The 18,164-nt window shown below is 36.5% G+C and overlaps 2 protein-coding genes across 3 annotated transcripts in view; one reads left to right on the top strand and one right to left on the bottom strand.

Moving 5' to 3' along the window:
- Nucleotides 1-3,414: 3,414 nt before the first annotated feature.
- On the bottom strand, nucleotides 3,415-10,184 carry zgc:174314 (the record flags this gene model as incomplete). The annotated part of the gene is given in 2 exon segments (NM_001114486.1): nucleotides 3,415-4,869; nucleotides 10,043-10,184. Coding segments are annotated over 2 exon segments (1,080 nt in total). The 5' UTR covers nucleotides 10,128-10,184.
- Nucleotides 10,185-17,681: 7,497 nt separating this feature from the next.
- The window catches only part of LOC148680650 (NACHT, LRR and PYD domains-containing protein 3-like), a 32,949-nt gene continuing 32,466 nt past the window's right edge, over nucleotides 17,682-18,164 (top strand). For both annotated transcript variants that reach the window (XM_088650118.1, XM_088650119.1), the window contains exon 1: nucleotides 17,682-17,758. The gene's annotated coding sequence lies outside the window, so the exon portion shown is untranslated. The remainder of the gene's footprint in view (nucleotides 17,759-18,164) is intronic.

Below are 18,164 nucleotides of genomic sequence, written 5' to 3' on the forward strand. Positions count from 1 at the left end.
TATCTACTACAATGCAAAGTTACTTGTCAAATAAATGACCATGGAGCATTAATTTGAGTTTAAGTTATTATCTTGTTCATGAAAACTGCATGCATGGAAAAAAGATAAATTTCAGTTTAAGATTCAATAACTCTCCTTAAAAAACTCACCTTTTATTAGATTAATCATCTTTAGAGAATTAAGTTACACATTTAAATGGTTGTTTGTCTCCACCTATTGTCATAATAATGTAATCTCTACAGATTTATTTAGTCATCATTTTGAGCTAGTAAATCATTATTTCCATAATTTAGTAAATCAAAGTTTTGGCTTCTCCTACCAGGCAGAAAGGAGCTTTAGTTATTAAATAGTTTTATCAAAACTGGTCAATTATTTATTGTCAATTGTTTGCACACAAGAATGTTTTGTCTTGGTGATTGGACATTCCAGTACAGAGACAAAAAGTATAAAGTGCAAAGTTCTGCAAACATTAAATATATATTACATGCATAAATGTATAAAATAAAGTTATATAGAAAGATAGTATTGCTAAAAAAACGTGGGGGTGAAACGTGCAAATTTGTGATCTTTGTTTGGATTCATCGGATCTCTTTCTGCTGCTAAATTAGACCAAAACAGTCATTATTTCATAAAAAAAATTATAATATATTCTACATTTTTTATAAACACGTTTCACTCTCTTCTCTCCTGACGGCGAGTTATAAAGGTAAAGTTGTTTTTATATTCACACATTCGTTCATTTAGAAGTCTCTATATTGTTTACCATGTAATTTTGAATATTCAATCAGAATTAGCATTCAAGTATGACTTAAAAACAACATTAACACTGTTTATTTGACTGTGACCAATGTTGTACTTTGATAGTCAATGGCTGCTAATATGATTTCGCTATTTAGAGTTTGCAAATAACACTGTTATGATATTATACTACCAGAACTTTTAGCAAAGGTGAAACTTTTTATTTCTTTACGACAAAATAATTATGCTAGAAATGTTTCTGGATGAGGTATTTATGTGATTTATACATAATAGGGGTGTTCTGATTGGTCTTAAAGCATCACTAAATTGTGCAGGCATAACAGGTCAAACAATTTGTTACATTTATCAAAATAAACAATAAGGCTCTTAAAGCACAGCTTTGAGAAATGTAGAGTCGTCATATTTCAAATACCTCAAGTGAAACGAAGTCATTTGTTTTATTATTTTATCACTGACAGTGTCCTTGTCCTTGTGTAAAATTATTTCAGTTTAAGATCAAGTGTAAAATAAAATGTTGTATAGACAACAATGAGCAAATAGGACAATAGTGTACAATATGTAAATAAAACCCCAAATTTAAATCTTTTCATCATATACTTTAATTAAACATTTCAAAGCTTGGAAGTATTGTTTACAAATGGACAAAAAGTGTCTCTATGGCCTTTAAAGTATGTGGTAGTTGTGCCAGTACTATTGAAATTAAGTCAATGTCATGAAAGGAAAAATCGACCATACTTTGTTAATGCAAATTCCTATATGTAGCCTTGTGATGTAAGCAGTTAAACCATTTAAATAGTTTTATTCTTAAAAAGGGCCATAATGAAAATCTGAGTTTTTCTCAAAAGTAATTAACTAGTACTCAGTGTAGTTTTTTAAAAGAGTAATTTGTAAAATATTAGTATTATTTACTAAAACTTGTCATCTGTGAGAGAACATCAACAAATAAAATAAAAAAAATCACAGGCACATTTAGTGCAGGCTTATTATATTATTAATATATGATCAATTATTATTGTTGTTAATAAATGTTTTTTTTTTAATTGTATAAATCGATAGATAGTTCCAATGCAGTATTTTTATTAATTGCTGAGAAGACATTGCAGGTGTTCAATAAAATGCTTGTCAATTTTGGTTTATTATATTCTTAATTATAAATATATTATTAACTAATTATTATATCTTATTAATGTTTTCTTTAATAAATCAATAGATGGTTCCTATGCAATGCTTTAATGGGTTGCTGAGAATACATTTCAGGTGTTCAATATGTTGCGTGTCAGTTTTGAAAATAAAAATAGGTGCTGGAAAAAGTGCTTAAAAAACCTTGGTTTTCATTAGGCTGTGTCTGTATGAACTCTGTATGAAATCAGTGCCACATTTTTAATCGTTTGGTGATGGTAAATTAAGATCTCTTGGTCGTCAGATCATGTGATGTATTTTGTTGAACTGTGCTCAAATGTTATAAATGTAAAAACACCACATTTTGAAGTGTGACTGCAGTATGTCAATTTAGTTTTTGTGTGCTGCGCTCATAGACTTTAGAAAACGGCGGAAAGTCAAATCATCCAAATAAATTTTTATGATGGATGGAAGTTGCAGAGGCTGCAAACGTATAAAACATGACGCCGTATTTAGTTTATTTACACTATATACAACTGCAATGAACCAGCTTTTGGGGGTGGGGGCAGCTTGTGAAAGGTTGAGAACCCCTGGTCTATTAGGCTAGTTTAAATATTATTTCAAGATGTCACTATGCAGAGTGAGTGCATTTTCCCTCCTTCTCCTGGTTAAAAGATAAAGCTCTGGAAGTTGACAAAATCAAATAAACCCAACCTGGTTACGGCGATGTTAAATGATTTGACAAGGCTTGATATAAACCGTAAAGTTTACTTTAGTTTGTGATCAACTCTGGAGCAAATGCAGCTTAAAGTGTGACGTGCAGCAAACAGCCAATCACAATACACACAAGTGCAGCAAACAGCCAATCACAAGACACATGAGAGAGTCAGTTTGACTAATTTCTCCAGAATCAGTGCAATTCACTTCTTTGTTCCAGATTATAGATATATCATAATATAAATAATAATAATAATAATGAATCCAAATACATTTATGAATCTAATAATAATAATGAATCTAAATACATTTATTTGTAGTAATATGGGAGTTTTCACATTGCATCTTTAAAGGCAACAAGTTGTCTACAGAGACTTTAATTGTCTTCAGAAAGAAAACTTGTTTATTTTCTCAAATTAGTCCATCAAAATAAATGTGTAGTGTTTTGAAATCAAACTCTTCATTTGTTACCCACAACACATCAAGAGTTAATCAAGTTAAAATCTCATAATCTGACACAAATCTGATCTGTCGTGACTAGCAAATGGCATTGTCTGAACAGGGCTTCAGGGAGTCTGTATCGGTCGCTCACTGTCATTGCCTTACAGCGAGTTCACACCACACGAGTTTATCCACTAACAAGTTTTGTGAAATTGCAGACAAAAGCACAAAATTGGATGTAAATCTTTGTTTGTTCAGGCGAGTGACAATCAAACAATGTGAATTATCAAAAACACAATCTGAGGGTGTAGGACAGTGTTCCCTGCATCTCCTCAAATATTTTCTCCTCCCTAATCTTTCTAATTCTCTTTTCAGAGCCGGAGAGAGAGGGCAGCGTCCGCGACACCTGCCTTACCACCCGCGTCCTCAGTTATGTCTGCAACACCTCCCTCACCACCCGCGTCCTCAGTTATATCCGCGCATAGGGCGGCAGAAAAGAGGTACACGATACCTTGCTTCATTTTCATAACCGGTCACTTTCGTTTTCACATTGGGGTTTAGGGCGGCGTGACTGTCTTCTGACTAGAGCGGCAGTTCAGCTTGATCCGGCCCTGCATGTAAGCAATAACTGAGGTAAAAAAACTCTGGTTATTTATAGTGAGTCAGGAATCATCTGATTGGTAAATCATGTTTTAGCTAATGCTGGACCAGCTGTGGACAATCATAAGCATGTGATCCTCTCAAAAGTAGTTTATAAATAAACTTCACTTGAATGAACAGCCAAACTACATGAAAAAGCTGCCGTTTTGAATATACCCGTGTTTGTGTGGACAAGGCCTCATTTTTCAGGACTCTGCTCTGCATTGTGAAGCTTCAAGTGAGCGCTGAGGCTTCTTTTATGGGTAAAGCCCTTTCCACACTCACTGCATCTAAAATAATCCTCTCTTGAGTGAGTCTTCATGTGTCGCCTAATGTAGTCTTTGCGTGTGAGTTTAATTCCACACTGATCACATGTGAACACTATGGTTCCAGTGTGACCATTCATGTGGTTCATGAGGCTAGATTTGGTTGAGAAGCTCTTTCCACACTGAGCACATGCAAACGGGTTCTCTCCGGTGTGAGTTCTCATGTGGTGTTTGAGTGAGCTTTTATATGTGAAACTTTTACCACACTCTGTGCATGTGTAAGGTTTCTCTCCAGTGTGAATCCTCATGTGGATGTCAAGGTTTTGTTTTTTAACAAAACTTTTCCCACACTGTGTGCAAGTAAATCTTTTCTCTCCAGTGTGAGTTCTCATGTGGACTTCAAGATTGCCATTTTGCTTAAAACTCTTTCCACACTGAGGGCAAGAGTAAGGCCTCTCCTCAGTGTGAATTCTCATGTGCATTATCAAGTTTCCTGCATGATAGAAGCTTTTTCCACACTGTTGGCATGTGTACGGCCTCTCTCCAGTGTGAATTCTCATGTGGGTTTTAAAGTTTTCTTTTTTACAAAAACTCTTTCCACACTGTTCACAGGTGTAAGGCTTCTCCCCAGTGTGAATTCTCATGTGCACCGTTAAGTTTCCTATAGTATAGAAGCTTTTTCCACACTGTTTGCAGGTGCAAGGTTTCTCCCCTGTGTGAACTCTCATGTGAACATCAAGCTTTGGCTTTTGACTAAAAGTCTTTCTACGCTGTTTACTGCTGAAATTACACTTAGATTTGGATTTCCGAGGTCTTCCACATGATGAAGTCTTTTTAGTCAGTGTGGGTTTTTCATCAGTCGTTATGTCTTGATGTTTCTCTTCCATTTCATTGCATTGATGAGTCTCTTCTTTCAGCACCATCAGGTCTTAAAAAACAACAAAAAAGTGAACTTTAGTATGAAGCCACATAGCGATAAGCATGAAATGGATGTTTCACCCACAAATAAAAATAACCAATTAACATTTACTCTCCGTCATGTGGTTTTAAACATTTCCTTTCTTTTGAAACACAAAGGAAGCTTGCATTTTTTTTACAATATCTTGTGCTCAAAAGAACCAAGGGATAACTTATTAATGGAGAGTAATGGAGAGTTTTTTTTTTTTTTTTTTTTTTAACAAGATGTAAAATAAGTCTTTGGTGTTCCCAGAATGTGTCTGAGGTTTCGGCTCAAAATCAGATCATATACCTTGCAGAATATTTCATTTTGGGGGTCAGAGAAAAACCAAGCTGTTTTTGTGCCTGTGGCTTTAAATGCAAATGATCAAATGCACTCGCTTTAGATTACTCAGGTTGTGTTCCCTTATATGTATCTTCCACTGGATTTAAACATTTGTAACTTGCTTAGAAGACCCGATTGAGACAAATCCTGCATGTTTATAGCTAGTACGCATAATTCAGCTTATATTAGTGAGTTTGCATTATTGTAAATAACTTATGCAAATGTTTCCCAGTACTGGTTTGCAACTGGACAGGTATCCACTGTTTAAAACATATGCTTGATAAGTTGGGGGTTCATTCCACTGTGGCGACCCCTGATAAATAAAGGGACTAAGCCGAAGGAAAATGAATGAATGAACTTGTGCAAAAGCTTAATGCCACGTTTGCTGTAAACTGTGATGAGGAGATGGCGAGATGACATCCCAGGTGAAAAAAATATATAATTAAATGCAATTAAAATACACTTAAATACCCGCAAATACATTTTTAGTACATTGTTGTTTTTTTGTGTTAAATAAAAGTTTGATGGTTTTACACTGTAAATATACTAAATAAGTATGTTTATACTTCAGTAGGACTTTAGTACACTTGACAAAAGTATACTAAATACCAGTAATACTTAAATACATTTTTAGTGTACTACAATAAAGTACACTACAGAAAAAAACACCCAAAAGAGTTTTATTAGTGTGTTTTTTAAAAGTGTGCTTTAAATGCTTTAAACATTAGTTGATTTTTAGTACACTGTTTAAGTTTAAAATAAGTTAATATATAGAACATCTATTAGTAATGTAATATAGTAGAAGTACATTTTCCCAAAAGTTGTACTTAAGTACACTTAATGTGAATGCAATTATCACTAACACTTAAATAGATTTTGAGTGTGGTAATCTTACCAAAACATTATTGTCTTGAAGTATGTGTGTGTTGTGGGTCAAGGAATGATCAGGAAAGCCAAGAATGGGCATGCAGAAGGGATGCTATGTTTGTGTATATCCAGTGTAGTCAATAATATGATAATCTAAGGATACATATGTTTTACATTGCATATTCTAAAATTGTTCTGGACTGTTTATCCTTCTACTTAATTATCTTTTGTCTAACCAATTACGTGAGGATGTCTAAACAATCTAATGACATAGGTTTGTTGACTCTGTTAGCATAAATATCACTGTGTTCTGAATGTAAGGAAGGTCGACCTGTGGAGCTCATGGAGAGTGCTGAAGCTGATTTCTTGCTGTCAAAACTACAAAAAAAGTAATTAAATTTCCTTCTATTTTATTTCATTCCTGACTCTTTGTTTTTATTCATCGCAACTGGTCTTTCACTGTTCTTAAAATGTACTTAATACTAATTTTTAGTACATTAAATACAAAATTAGTTTGGGAAAATCGAGCACTTTTAATACAGTATTTAGCACACTTTTTTTTTTTACAATTTGTATATTCTTTTAATATATTACTATTATACTTTAAATTAGTCATAAATATATTTAAATGTTTAAAAGTAGGGTTCAAGTGTATTTCTAGTTGTAACTAAATATATATTTTTTAAAATACAGATATAGTATGTTAAAAGCACATTTTAGATCAATTTCAGGGTGTCTTAAAATAGCACAGTTGAGTGCACTTAGATGGTATTAAGTTTATCTTAACATATACTTAATAATATATTTTAGTACATCAGGTACAAAATTAGTGTGTAAAAATAGAGCAATTTTAGAACATTATTTAAAAGATGTACTTTGTGTACTTAAATTGTATTTTAGCACACTTTTTCACATTTTGTATATTGTTTTAATATATTACTATTATACTTTAAGCTATTCTCAAAAATATTTATAAATGTTTAAAATTAGGGTTCAAGCTAATTTCTAGTTGTAACTAAACATATTTTCTAAAAGCACATTTTAGTTCAATTTCCAGGTGTCTCAATAGCACAGTTGAGTGCACTTAGATGGTATTAAGTTTATCTTAACATATACTTAATACTATCTTTTAGTACATTAAGTACAAAATTAGTGTGCGAAAATAGAGCACTTTTAGTACATTACTGAAAAGTGTACTAAGTATACTCAAAGTGCATTGTAGTGCACTTTTTTCTTTTTTTTTTACCTGGGCAAGCAAAGAGATCTGCATGCTGTAGGCTATTACATAAATGCGAACTCAACTTTTAATACTGCAGTCACAACATTTGTCATTGAAATAACGCCACAGGTAGTTGGTAGATCTGTGTAAAAAAGGCCTGCCATTACAGCTGGAAAAAATCCTTAAGGTAACACTGATATAACTTATGCAAATGCTTCTCAGTACTGGGTTGTAGCTGGAAGGACATCCGCTGTTTAAAACATATGCTAAAAAAGATAGTGGTTCATTCCACTGTGGTAACCCTTGATGAATAAAGGGACTAATGCTGAGATCCGACAGCATGATTTTCAAAATATTCGTGTTACAGATGTTTTTCTCACTGCATGACTATCTGGTCTAGCGTTTTGTCACTGGTTTGTCTACACTGCAAGATGGATCGGCGACAGGGAGTTTCACACTGCATGACTATACAAAAGGACAATCACAGACAACTTTGTCCAAACTATGTCTCACAGCCAAAAATACATATAGCTTTTGTTATTAACTACGTAATGAGAAAGAAGCCTTTAATGGGGTAGAAAATGTATATATTTGCTCCCCTGGCATGGTTTCCGCTACATTCATTCTTCCATGGCAGGGCACCACGACAAAATTCATCCCGCCACGGCTACATTACAGCTTCTCATTCAAAACATTTAATTATTTTAATAGCCAGTAATAACGTATTAAACGCCAAAACGTATTAAAAGGTTGAGTGAATTATAACCGCGCAAACTTCTCTGTAATCGTAGTAGTGCTGTGTATTATTTGTTTACCCCGTTAAGAATAAGTGCTGACAGACTGACTGGCTGACTGACAGATGCGTGAGGCCAGCAAACACGATCTATAGCCGTTTCACTTTACTTCAGGACGCATTAATATCGTTCTGTAGGTCTATTAGAGACATTCATAAATGTACAAGCAAAGAGATCTATTACATAAATGTGATCTCGACTTCTAATACTGGGGTCACGACTCATTGAAATAACACCACAGGTAGTTGGTAGATCTGTCTAAAAAAGGCCTGCCGCTACAGCTGGAAAAAATCCTAGAGGAAACACTGCCTGGGTTTTGAAGGGAACTAGCAATTTCTCTTCAACTTTTTCCTTTTTTGGCCCAGTTGAGCCAAAGGAAAATGAATGAATGAACTTATGCAAATGCTTAATGCCAGTTTGCTGTAAACTGGAGTAATGAGATAGAAAGATGACATACTTTGCAACTTGTTTTCATTCACTTGTACTTTTGTCTTTTTTTTCTTGCCTTTGTGCATGTCCTGAGGCTTAGCTGAAGACCTACATGATGACATTTTACATACCTGACAAGATGCAGAAATGCCATCAAAAAAGGTGACCTGCTGTTTGTCTATACAGGGACAGTGACAACATAAATATACAAATAATAATGTTAACCCGGTGGTTGGGAATGTGTAATGTCTGTTAATGAACATCTAGGATTATTTGTTATCCCCAGATATAGCATGAGCAGTGTGGAACGTGATTACTGATAACCAAGGATTTTGTTATTCAGAGTGGGAATGACCCAGGATTATCCATTTGAAGTGTGAAAAGCCCTAAAAATACTCAGCATCAGCTCTCAGCATAAACAGAGCACAAAGACAAACAGCGACATACAAAAATTGTCAATCATGTCATAGCAGTGACCTGATCCCATATTCTGGCAGAAAACGGTCACACTACTTGCTCTGCAAACAAGTGTGTTTATGACTATACATACAAACAAAAATGATAAAAATAGAAAACTGGCCCAGATGAAAATGGTTTTTATTTGCCCTTAAAAAAATATTATGATTTTAATACATTTAATAATACAATAATAAATGAATAATATAAAATTACAATATTTTAGATATTTCTTAGCAAAGGATTTTAAATATTGTGTAAAAACAAGCCTTTACTTGTATCCATACACTTTTTCCCAACATAAACTTTGAAAAAATACAAAAAAAATTAACAAATGTTTTAAAAGTTTTTAAAACTATAATAAACTAAATTTATGCACAACAATCTGTCCAGGTCCATGTCCTCAGCAGTAAATACATGGATCACATTTAAACAAATGTTATTGTAAAAGAAATAATTAAACTATTATGATAAATAGAGTTAAAATGTCCTTTTTTAATTAAAAAGTTAAAAGTTTTATTGAGATGGATTGTTGGTGATTGTATGGGTTTTGGCCAGATTGGGTAGTAAATCATAAACAAAGGAAAATGAAGACTTGTTTTAAAAAGATTTAAGACCTTCAACACAATATTTCAGAAAAATTTAAGACTTTTTAAGGCCTATAATTTAGATTTTGGAATTTAAGAGATTTTATGATTCGCGGAAACCCTGTTTAAATACAATAGCCCTGGTAATTAGTTATTATAATAATGTGGTTCTAACTCAGATACTATTAGTAACAGCCAGTAACAACTACTAGAAACAAGTTTAAACCCATAAAGAATTTGGTAAAAAAAAAAAGGAATTTACAATAATAAAATAATGACAAAAGACCTGGGAACAAGTAACAAGAAAGAAACTTATTCCTGTCTTTATATGAGTGCTTATGTGCATTTAGGAGAACTAGGCAGCACACTCAGGGCTGCAAGATGGATTTAATTTAGTATTCTTATTATTAAAATATATCTGAATGAGGATCAAATGACTGAGTTGGTCTTTGAGAATGAAAATTAACCTGTTTGTTCCTGCAGATCTTCCTGTTTGACTGTGAATGTTTCTTCAATCTTCACATCTTCTCTCTCCTCTTTAATAAACGCCATCTTTATAACAGTGTGGAGATCATTCGCTTCAGCAGGAGTTTTTCTCTGTGTTTGGACACTTTATCCTGCTTAAAATGAACAAAACAATAAAAAATGTCCTGTTTAAAATAAATAAAACATTGAACAGAAACAAAATAACTTCTCTTTAAAAGTGTCTTCATATGAGTAATCAACAAAAAGAAATCGGGTAAAACGTTTCTCTAAAACACTTTTTACACACTTTATACAAACAATAGCTCTCAAATAATGAGAGATTATAGATTATAGAAATAGTACTACGTTGTATAAAAAGGTAAAATAATATTTCCAACAGCAGGGACACAATTTAATATCGTTTAAAAAACCTAAAACTTCAGAACTTTAACTTTAAATCGGTTTATATCTGTAAACGCTTTAAAACAAACCTTACTCCAGTTGAACCATAGCGGTGATGCGGCGCCGTCTGATGACGTCACAGGCTACGCCAAAATAAGTCTTTTTTTTTTTAGCTTTTTTGCCACTTACTGTTGCATTCATGACTTATTGATACATTTCGCCCATCTTTTTCTCTTTACACTATATGTGCTCTCTCTCTCTGTCTCTCTCTCTCTCTTTCTCACACACAAACCTTCCCAGATAGCAAACCAATGTTGATTCAACGTCGAATAAGGGGTTCGGGGGAGAAGAGACTTTCCTGAGGTACATTTAAAACTTATAAAATGGCAAGAAATATAATAATAATAAATAATAATAATAATCTCACAATTATTAAGAGAGGAAATAGCTATGAAAGGAAAATAGTTTAGCCACACCTGTTTGTTTTGTGTCTACACAAATCCATTTTGTCAAATACTACACACACACACATTAGTAGTCATATTAACTTAAAATATTGTAATTATTATACGTGTATCCAACGAAACAGATGGGAGTTGAATTAAAATAGATAGCTGGATTGACATTTTAATAAATTATATAAAAAAGTATAGAAATAAAAGGTAAAATGCAAATGCATAATTTAAATGGTTTATAGTAATGGTTGATTTCTATAATTGTTTATAATCTATTCGTATACTTTTATGTATTTCTGTATTTATTAAGTTTTTGTTTGTTTGTTGTATTTTTTATCTGTTAGAACTCATACTGTATTGCTAACAGCAAGTGACAGAATTTCTTTCATTACAATTACAGCAAATAACTCCTGCAGAAATTATAAAATCCTGCAGGATTTGTCACTTGCTTGTATCCATTGTGAAACCTGTAAGAAATTCCTGCTCATATCGTCAATGTGTCCTACAGGATTTTACAATTTCTGCAGTACTGCAGCTATCCTGCAGGGGAAAAAATAGATCCTTCAGGATTCCTGTAAAAAGTACTGCATGATTCTAAAACCTGTAGGAATTGCCTACACATATTGTCATTTTGTCCTGCAGGATTTCATAATTCATACAGGATACCAGCAGGTTCCTGCAGAAAAAATGAAGAAAACACAAGGAAAGAATAAACTCAATGAATGTATCCTCACATTATGCAGGAACTGAAATACCTTAGGTATTTTAGGAGGCAGTGAAAGCAGTCAATTTATTTTCAGGGAAATCCACATTGAAGGACTGATGTTAATTTATCCAATACAGCAGGTGGCGGTGTGCAGTTTTACTCTGCTCTCTGACTCAACGCACAGCCAGAAGAAGAAGGTGCGTAGCGTCTACACCAGGGGTCTCAAACTCAATTTACCTGGGGGCCGCAGGAGGAGTCCTCAAATGTCATTATTACCAGTTTTAATTATTTCTTCTGAACATGAAGTGTCCTGAACATTAATAGAACATTGAGTGAAGATTATGAACAGTTCTTCTGAACATGGCATCTTTTGCCTACTTCTTGCTGCCAGAGACTTGACAGCGCTTCTTCTCACAAATCTGAACCACATTTGGCTTTAGAGCAGAAGCAGTTGAGACCCTCAGTATGGCTTGAAGATGATCATCATTAAGTCTAGACCTGTACTTTGACTTATTGAAGTCCTAGGGAAAAAAGTGGGGGAACTCACTCAAAACTTCCATTCCCTCACCTAAAAAAAAGGCGTATACATGTATAAATAAAACACCCCCACCCCACTACAGTCACATCAGTCTGTACCAGTCTGTATCTACCTATAATATAATATATATAAGATGCAGGGCAGGCACGTGCACACATAGGGCTCAACCTGTGCAGAGCACATGCCCTTTTTAGTCTTGCATAGAAAGTGCCCTTCCAAAATGATCAAAAGTGCCCCCGCGATGCGACACACCCTCGGTTCCGCCCTTCAGTAGGCGCGCGACAACACCGCTCTTGAGTACGCGCGCGACAACACAACTGATCAGAACGCGCGCGACAACGCGCATTGAGTGACAAGCGCGCTGTGTACAGATAGAATCAGCGGAGCGGGGAGCGCTCTCTCTCCCCGCTCCGCTGATTCTGTCAGAGTACAGCGGTCGGCGCGGGCCACAAAATATTGCACTGAGGGCCGCAAATGGCCCGCGGGCCGCGAGTTTGAGACCCCTGGTCTACACTTTCTTCTCCACATCCAGCGTTAATACTGCTTTAGGGAAAGTCACGCATGTAACCCTCTGCATGTCATTTGATTGAATGTAAATCCCGCATGTCCTTTGGCCCCCCGCATGTCCTTATCTACTCTGTTCAGAGTGTCCGGGCCAGATGCGGCGGCCGTAACCGAGCCGACGGTGCCGCATCCGAGCCGGAATCGGTCCGAGAGTAATGTGTGCTGCGGCCCGGAGCTGGCACGACTCGGTATTTATAAACCTTGATATAAAACCTTTTGGTATTATATTTGTACTTGATCCATGGTATTACAACCATTTGAATTTATATAACAGCAAACGCAGGCTATAATGTAAACACAAAGTGCAGGCACTGCGTTTAACCTTTGAATAAAATGCAAACTGCATACATATCCTATAACGAAAATAATCAGACAAAGGACAAAATAAATAAATGATATACATTTATTGATTGCAAGAAAAAAAATAGTACTAAAATCGAATAAATCATTTTGTAGTGCACAAGAACGTCAATAAAAACAACAATAAAACACCACAATAAAAGACAAAGAGGAAGATTTAAAGAAAAAATCTGAAATTGCACACATACACAGAAGTTTTTTAAAACGACCCCGTTTTCCCAATAGACTTGAATAAAAAAAAATTGTACAAGTCACATTTTAAAACAGCAAAACTTTATATAAACCTGAATATAGAAACCGATTTAACATATAGCAAGAAACATCTTACAAATACCAATGACAATCCGTAAAATATACAAGTCAAAATTGTAAAAAGAACTGGCAAATTCTGAAAAACCATCTTGAAACATTTTTCAATAAAACATAAAAATAATAATAAATAACAAAATATAAAAAACAAACTTATTTTTAAATAAACTTGAACAGAATAAATTTCACAAACAGCAACAAATGAGTGAGATGATTATACATTTCAAATATATATATATATATGTGTGTGTGTGTGTGTGTGTGTGTGTGTGTGTGTGTGTTTGTGTGTGTGCGTGCGTGCGTGCATATATGTGTGTGTATATGTGTGAGAAAGAGAGTGTGTGTGTGTGTGTGTGTGTTTCTCAGTCTTCATTAGTGTCATCATTGATGTTGATGAAGTGTCCTCCAGGATGCTGCTGTGTTCAGATCAGCTCATTCTTGTCTACAGATTGATCTTCTTCATTGTTTCTCTGTTGTTTGAGCACAAATAATAAAAGTCAATGTCAAATCCACTGCTGATATTAGAATGTGATGATGAACATGGAAATGTCTGAATCCTGTCTGAATCTCTGTCAAATCTTGAATCAACTGTAGAGAAATCCAGCAGCTCAATGAATAAAGGAGAAATGAAGTGTGACGTTTGTTTCTGCTCTTCTGATCTTCTTCTTCATGATTTGACTTGAACTGAACAATAAAAACACGTTTATTCCAGTATTTATTGATCTGTTCATGTTAGTTGACGACAGTAAAGTTGTTCTCTGTTAGTTCTTGTTGACTCTCAGTGCATTAACTGATGTTCACAAGCACAACTGTGGATTAATAATGCTTCAGTAAATGTCTGATCACTCTCATTCATCAGGAGTCATTAACTAGGATTAATAAATGCTCTACAAGAGTGTGAGTGTGGTCTGGCCAATCCAGTACAGGGATATCAGGGATCTTAAAGCAGGTGTTAGCACATTTGGTAGTGTGGACAGGTGTCGAGTCCTGCTGGACAGTCAAATCAGCATCTCCATTAAGCTGTCAGCAGAGGGAGCCATGAAGTCAATCGTATCTGACTGCAGACTAGCATATGCACCTGACACACACAGTCTCAGACACAATGCACTCAGTGGAGCTGGTGACGTTAATGTGAGGGGTATGGATGCTCTCCAAACCACCCCTGATTGTGGAAACTGAACACTGGACCACAAGAGATTTTAATTCTGTGCTCCTACTTTCTACTCCCAGACCTTGATTAGCATTAACATATAATATGTGACAGTAGTCAAGCTCTGAGGAAAAACAGAGTCTCCTATAATATTATTATCCTATATTATTAATGACAGTTCTGTCAGGATTCTGCCACTGCAGTGCTGTTAATTCTTGTTTTGGTGGCAGAGTCCAGACACTAGTCATGTCATGTGTTATATGTTGTGCTAAGCTCAAGTTTGCTCAGGTCGAGTACCTCTTTCTCATCATTGTCTGTCCTTGTCATTGTATGAGTGTAACCACGCCGGTCCTACACCACCCTACCCGCTCCGAGCTGGTATCGAACCGGCGAACTTCCCCACCGGAGTCGGTTGCTCTAACAAGGAGGCGCTAAAGACCATGGCCACTAGCATCTGTCGCTAGAGCACCTTTAGAGGTCAGAGGAGTGAGGTTTACCTGCACAGCACACACTAGCTGGCCTCCGTTAAACTCAGCCCCCTAAACCTTACTCCCATCCGGGTCACGGCACCAATGTGACCCCGCCGGTCCTACACCACCCAAACTGCTCCAAGCTAGTATCGAACTGGTGACCTTCTGCATGGGAGTCGGTTGCTCTACCAAGGAGGCTAAAGACCATGACCTCTAGCATCTGTCGCTAGAGCACCTTTAGAGGTCAGAGGAGTGAGGTTTACCTGCACAGCACACACTAGCTGGCCTCCGTTACATGAGCAACGACCATGAATGTTCCTGCTTGATGCGAGCGTGCGAGGTCCAGCCGTGGTCTGGATGTGTGCTCTGGTCCCGGTGTCTGTGTTTGTGTTGTCTGCAGTGTGCTGTTCACTCTCAGCATCTCAGTCTAGTTAATTTCAGATGGCGCTGGAAGGGAACATTCATGTCGCATGTGTGAGCGTACAGTATGTATCTTTGTTTATCGTGTGCTCGTGTCTTGTGTTCTTTTGTGTTGTGTAGCATGTGGTTTCATGTTTTCATCGTGACCACGTGCTTTACTGCCTTGTTTCGTGTGAGCATGCGGCTCTCTCATTGGCTGCGTGTTCTAGTCCTGTTTGTTTGTGAGCACATGGCTTGTGTTGTGTTTTTGTATCATGTGTTCTGTTGTCTACCATCTTCTCCCACCCTCCTTGTTATCCTGTTTGTAATTATTATTTTCACCTGTCCACCTGTCTGTTCATTGGTTTGTCTTCTCTATTTATTCTCCTAGTGTGCTCTGTCCTGTGCTGGGCCGCTGTTGATTCTCTGATTTCATTTGCTGTTGTTTGATGTCTTGTCTACAACAGTCGATTGATCTAATCAAATCCCTGTGTGTCATGCCAAGAACCTAGTCTAGTTGAGTGATTATTTAGTGTCATGTTTTCCTCCACAGGGAGGTTTGAGTTGTCTTATTTTGCTTTTTTCCTAAATCTTTCATTTTCTTGCACTTCCATCCTCGCCTCATCACCTCCAAGCCCAGCCCTGACAGAATGGACCAGACAGAATGAGGACTCAGCGGAGTGAAGGCTCCTTCTCCAGACATATTTCCCAGTTTCTGTATCTGCATCTGTATCTTCAGACACCTTGGCCTGCCAGCTATTGCCCGGCTCCTAGCCCTGCCAGCTCCACCCAGACGCCTTGCCCTGCCTACCTCAGCCCGACTCCTTGCCCTGCCGGCTTCCCACAAGCTTTTAGCCCAGCCGGTTTCCCGAAGTCCTCAAGTACAGCCGGCCTCCCACAAGTCTCCAGTCCAGCTGGCACCTTACAGGCCTTTAGTCTTGCCGACTCACCATAGACCTCCAGTCTGGCCAGCTGTTCTTGGGCTGCCTGCTTTTCTGTTCCAGGCCCATCCCCCCTGGGTCGTCCCTCCTGCTCTGCCCTATATATAACTTAAAAACAGCAACTTCAGATTGTTTTCTTTGTTTTATTATGATCAACATAAAGCTGGAGCCCGAGGAGAGTGTGTTGAAAACAGTACAAGCACAACATCAATATTAATCATAAAAACCTTACATTTATTTGAAGATTCTAAAGAAAAAAAAATTTACACAAACACACAATGCCTCAATGATTCACACAACTGTTTCACAGATCACTAAACGATATCATGCAACACTTTAAGTGGGGTTGCAGAGTTTATTTGCGCTGATATCTGGCCTCTTTTAGTTTTCACCAGTGCATCAACATCAGACATCACATCTAGAGTTGTGGCCAACTTCAGGAAGTGCTCTGTAAAATCCACCATGAATGAAAGGTCCTGCTTCCATTCTACAAAATGAAACTCTAACACTGGTTTTCCCTTTCCTTCTATGAACTGCTCATTTTCTTTTCACAAACCAACGAAACGCTTCAGCACAGCACCTCCGCTTTACTATCTTATGCTGCAACACAAGCTTGCAGCAATTCGCAATATTTGATTTAGTGGATAACTCATATAAATTCGCACAATCTAATTCATACAATTTAGTACGATTTGCTCAATCAACCAATGACGATTCGGTTTAGGGGTGGAGTTGAGTGACATGCCTGATTTTTAAATTGGACATTTTCGTACAACTAAACTCGTATGAATTAGTCACTAAACGGACAAAACATAAAAATGATTCAGGGTCAGATGAAATTAACAGTTTGTGATTTGCTATTGCTCCATCTATTGGAACAGCAGTTTCTTTTATTGAAAAATTGCAGCTCATTTTTTTACTTTACAGAATCACCGGAGAATAATCGGAGGGAGGAAATAGTCATAACCGTCTCAGCATAGCACATACAGGACTAAACAAGACACTTTGTCTATAGGGAAGCACACACATGACTTATACTCACATTGTAACCAACATGAAACATGTGGAGCATGTACTAACAGAATGTCAAGATCATCAATACAAAAGACAGATATTAAGAGAAGGATTTAATAGATATAATCATACATTTACTCTGGAAATAGAGTCAACATATGGAGGCTACAATAATTCCCCTTTATTTATTTAAGCGACAATGTTTTCCCTTGGTTTTATAGTGTGGTTTGTTTTTCCCGTGTCTCCCTCCATGTCAGACGCCTATCCGCACTCCAGTCCAACAGGTGGCGGTAAAGCACGTTTAAGTTTGTCAGCCGCCAAAATACTAAAGAAGAAGAAGTTGACAAACCGAAAGCGTCAAAGAGCTCACATCGTGTTTCTGCTGCACAAGAGCGTCTGTACTTCTGCATGTGAGTTTAACACTTCTACATTACGCTGATTTGTGGAGATGATGAAGGGTTTATATGTGTATAAGCATGTTTATAAGCATGATTTATCACTGTCTGCTCCTGAAGCTCAAAGCCTCAAACACCGATTAAACACGTCCAAACACGGTCATTTGAACAATATAATGGGTTATTTTTTATCTCTTGAAAGTGTTTGTGCTCTTCTGTATCAGGTTGACTCGATAATTTCACATTATTCAGTACAAAAAAAACTTTAAACAGAGTCAGGATATCGAAAGTGAAAGCAGAGCTTCCGTTAACCGGAAGAGTGTGGATAATCCTTAAACTGCATTAACTGTCCCCATCATTTCTTCCTCATGTTAATTGCACTGGCATATTTATCTGATGTTTTCCCAACTTGCAGTAGTCG

Source organism: Danio rerio, chromosome 4 (assembly GCF_052040795.2).
Source record: "Danio rerio strain M-AB ecotype USA chromosome 4, GRCz13ab, whole genome shotgun sequence".
In the NCBI taxonomy this organism is placed as follows: Eukaryota; Metazoa; Chordata; class Actinopteri; order Cypriniformes; family Danionidae; genus Danio; species Danio rerio.